At 36.1% G+C, this 3,341-nt stretch overlaps 1 protein-coding gene across 1 annotated transcript; it reads right to left on the bottom strand.

The window, feature by feature from the left end:
- Positions 1-912: 912 nt before the first annotated feature.
- LOC108468926 (LOB domain-containing protein 18-like) lies at positions 913-3,134 on the bottom strand. The gene is made up of 2 exons (XM_017769793.2): positions 2,377-3,134; positions 913-1,404 (listed from the first exon to the last, which is right to left on the bottom strand). The coding sequence occupies exons 1-2, from the start codon at positions 2,737-2,739 to the stop codon at positions 1,009-1,011; spliced, it is 759 nt and encodes a 252-aa protein (XP_017625282.1). The 5' UTR covers positions 2,740-3,134; the 3' UTR covers positions 913-1,008.
- Between the last annotated feature and the right edge of the window lie 207 nt (positions 3,135-3,341).

Here is a 3,341-nt window from a genome sequence, read left to right as displayed (position 1 = left end):
TTTTTTAAATTATAATTTAATATTTTAAATAAATTTTCTTTTTGAATTTATATATATTTTATAAAATACCAAATAATATGTGAGAGGTATTTAACATGGTAAAATGGCAAATCTATGACGATAAATTGTTGGCGAAAACCAATTGTCGAATGGACCAAAATTAATGTTAACGGATCATTATCAAGATGCAGTTTAGGAGCAGCAATCAGCGAAGTGCCAAGAGGACCAAGCAATGGCTAGTTGTTTGGTTTCAAGATGACAATAGGTATAACAGATATTTTCCCGATTGAAGCCAAAGCAATTCTTGAAGGTTTGAGAGTAGCCTAGGATAAAGGATTTAGACAACTTGAATTGGAGAGCGACAATGCTTTGCTTATTGAAATTCTTTAAACTTGACTTGCAACGATAAACAATGTTGTTGAAATTCAGATGATTAATGAATTGTGTCTCAAAGATTAGAAAATAAATTTCAAGAGTACCGGCATAATAAATAATAAAGTGGCGGATCGCCTAGCCAAAATTATTGATAATGACATTGATCATTTAATGGTACTTGAAAAATCGCCATTCAAGATTAAATCTTATTAAAAGAGGTCATTCATTCGAGTATTTTTGTGAAATCAATTAGTAATTAATTTTTTTTCTTCTATTTAGGCTTGCCCTATTTTCCTTCTACCAAGAAAAATGTATTGAAGTTTATTAATCATACAAATGTAGTGAATGTAAAGCAAATTAAGGGGAGGGGATAAATAGTTGAAAATCAATTATCGATATACGCTTCCCACAAAAATAAGGTAATTTGAATTTCAATCATATCTCAAAAATGGAATATTAAAAGAGAGGAGAAACATAAATAATAATAATAATAATAATAATAATAATAATAATAATAATAATAAAGAACGAGGTTAGTTATTACGATTACTTGCCTTATGAAATATAACATGAAAATTAAATGCAATATAACATAATTCAAGGCAAGCATATGATAAACGAAAGGGGTCAGTCTCATTTAGAGAGCGATCGCGAGGGTGATGGTGCCGGTGACACTGAAGCATCGGTGCACGGCAGGTGTGGTGACCCTTGTCTATGGAGGAGCTCACGAGCCAAGGCTTGGAGATCCCCGGAACCGGTCGATGAGGCTGAGCCGGTCCCTCCGTATTGGCGTGGATCGATTTGCCTTTGCTGCATGGCCCATGAAGTTTGCGCTACCATTGGATCAAAAAGTGATGATAAGTCGTATGTGGCCGGCACTGAAGAGGCTGATGGGAGGTCTGATATCGAGAGAGGAGGTGCTGCAACTAGAGTTTGTGACGGTGGCGGAGGTGGCGGAGGAGGCGATGGAAGCTCTAGTGTAGTTAAATGAGCTTGTAAGTAGGATAGTTCTGCTTGCAAATTCACCACCTGCCAAGAAATTACCAAATATATATATATATAAAACAACAATAAAAGTTTGTCAGTAAAATGATCAAGCTTGTATCCAAATTCTTCTAAAGATTTATATTTAATACATCCGCTCACTAATAACTCTAAAATTCCATTATTTTTTAAAAAATAAAAATCAAAATTTTAACAATTTGTTCCTGTGTGAAGTTATATACAATAACAATATATTAAATATAAACACATTTTTATGGACGACAGAAGATTTATTTTGAAATGAAAAATAAATCCATTTCTAATTAGAAAAAAGCAACGATTCTTATGGGGTTATCGAATTTTGCTGAATTTGTATTTAAAATTAGTGCATTTAATTTAATTTACAAATTATATATCTTTGACCGATGATTAATGACATTTGTGAACATTAATTTTCCTTAAATTCATGCTTCCAATTACAAGAAAACTAGCAATGAACCGAACCCAACAGAACAAAAGAAGAAAATAAAAACCCGACCATTTCCTGAATACCTGTAAAATGCATAATTTGCACAACTGGCCACTCCTTTGAGGTAACCGCCCACCGACCAAATGATTTGTTAATAAAAGAGAAGGCAAAGAAAAAAAAAAAACGTTTCTAGATTTCAGCGAAATGCAAAAACCTGCACCCAAAACAGCTAACCCTACTCCGCCCCATGCATTTTTATTCTTTTGACCGTACAACTATTTGCTTATATCCGAACGAGCATCAAATTTGGGCGTTTTTAAAGACAGCCCTTGTGCCTCTGTTAGAGTTAAATGTGAACAGAATCGACTTTTAATCCTTCGGGAAATACAGTAAAATGAAACTTTAGGGTTCCTGGATTTACTTGATGGATAAAGAAGACAAAACGGATAGTAAACAGACAAAAAAAAAAAACTAAACCGTGTCCTGCTAAAAACAAACAGCTATGAAAAAAGGGTTGTTCCAAAAGATGGTTGGGGTTTGTGTTTTACCTGTTGTTGAAGAGCAAAGATATGAGCAACGCAGCCATAAACCGGATCTCGAAGCCGAGCTTGAGCCTCGAAACATATGGTGACCACCGCATCGAGTCGTTTGTGAACTGGGATATGAAGAAGCAGCTTCGATACATTGCTTGCACCGAAAACCTTATGAACCGCTGCGAAATGGGCTGCACCTTGCTCCGAGTCGAAATAAGGTGCGAATATACAACCAGGCACACATTTCCTCCTCAAAAACTTGCAAGCGCCACAAGGCCCTCCTCCACCGCCGCCACCACCACCAGCAGCAGCACTACCACTGCAACTGCCAGAACCACCGCCTACACTGCCACCGCTGTTACTAGGATTTGAACTCATGATTAAACCGTGCAACACTTTGATCTTAAAGTAGTAGAATAGGTCCCATGATCAAGGGTTCTTCTTCAAAAAGGGAGTGAAGAAGGAAAGTAAGAAGAGCTGTGGTTTTATTATGGGGTGTCTTGGTTTTTGGTTTGGTGGGTATTGGTTTTTTTTTGAGGTGTTGAAAGTGGTAAGGATTATTTTAATGGGGGAGAGGATTTAAAACACTAGAAGAAAGTCTTTAAAGCCACGCGAGGGAGCAAACTCCACCCTCTATTAAGCTGCTTGCGTGAAGCAAACATGCGATAAGCTTATCTATTTTTTCTTTACTACCCCCTTTATCTCGTGAATTTTCTAACAAAACACATGCCAATACCCTTCAACTTGTATTTATATACATGCTCTCGATATTTAACAGTTACATTGAGTTTCAACTAAATACAAAACCGAGTGAGATTAAAACCCTAAATAAAGTTAACTTAATTATTAAACACGGAATTTTTTATCGCTCCATCTAATAAAATCTTTTTAAAACTAGAAACGTGTCCAAAGGAAGTGTCTATATTTGCCACTGCGTGTTTTAAGCTGCGTAGAGGGCAAAAGACGCCAACTGCCCAACT

This window comes from Gossypium arboreum, chromosome 8 (genome assembly GCF_025698485.1).
Source record: "Gossypium arboreum isolate Shixiya-1 chromosome 8, ASM2569848v2, whole genome shotgun sequence".
Classification (NCBI taxonomy): domain Eukaryota; kingdom Viridiplantae; phylum Streptophyta; class Magnoliopsida; order Malvales; family Malvaceae; genus Gossypium; species Gossypium arboreum.
The sequence above is the reverse complement of the archived record's forward strand: the minus strand, read 5'-3'. Positions and strand labels throughout refer to the sequence as shown.

Coding starts and splice junctions, on each gene's coding strand:
- LOC108468926 (XM_017769793.2), bottom strand. CDS start 2,739: ATGAGTTCAAATCCTAGTAACAGCGGTGGCAGTGTAGGCGGTGGTTCT. Junction 1,405..2,376: donor TCTTTGCTCTTCAACAACAG/GTAAAACACAAA, acceptor ATTTCTTGGCAG/GTGGTGAATTTGCAAGCAGA.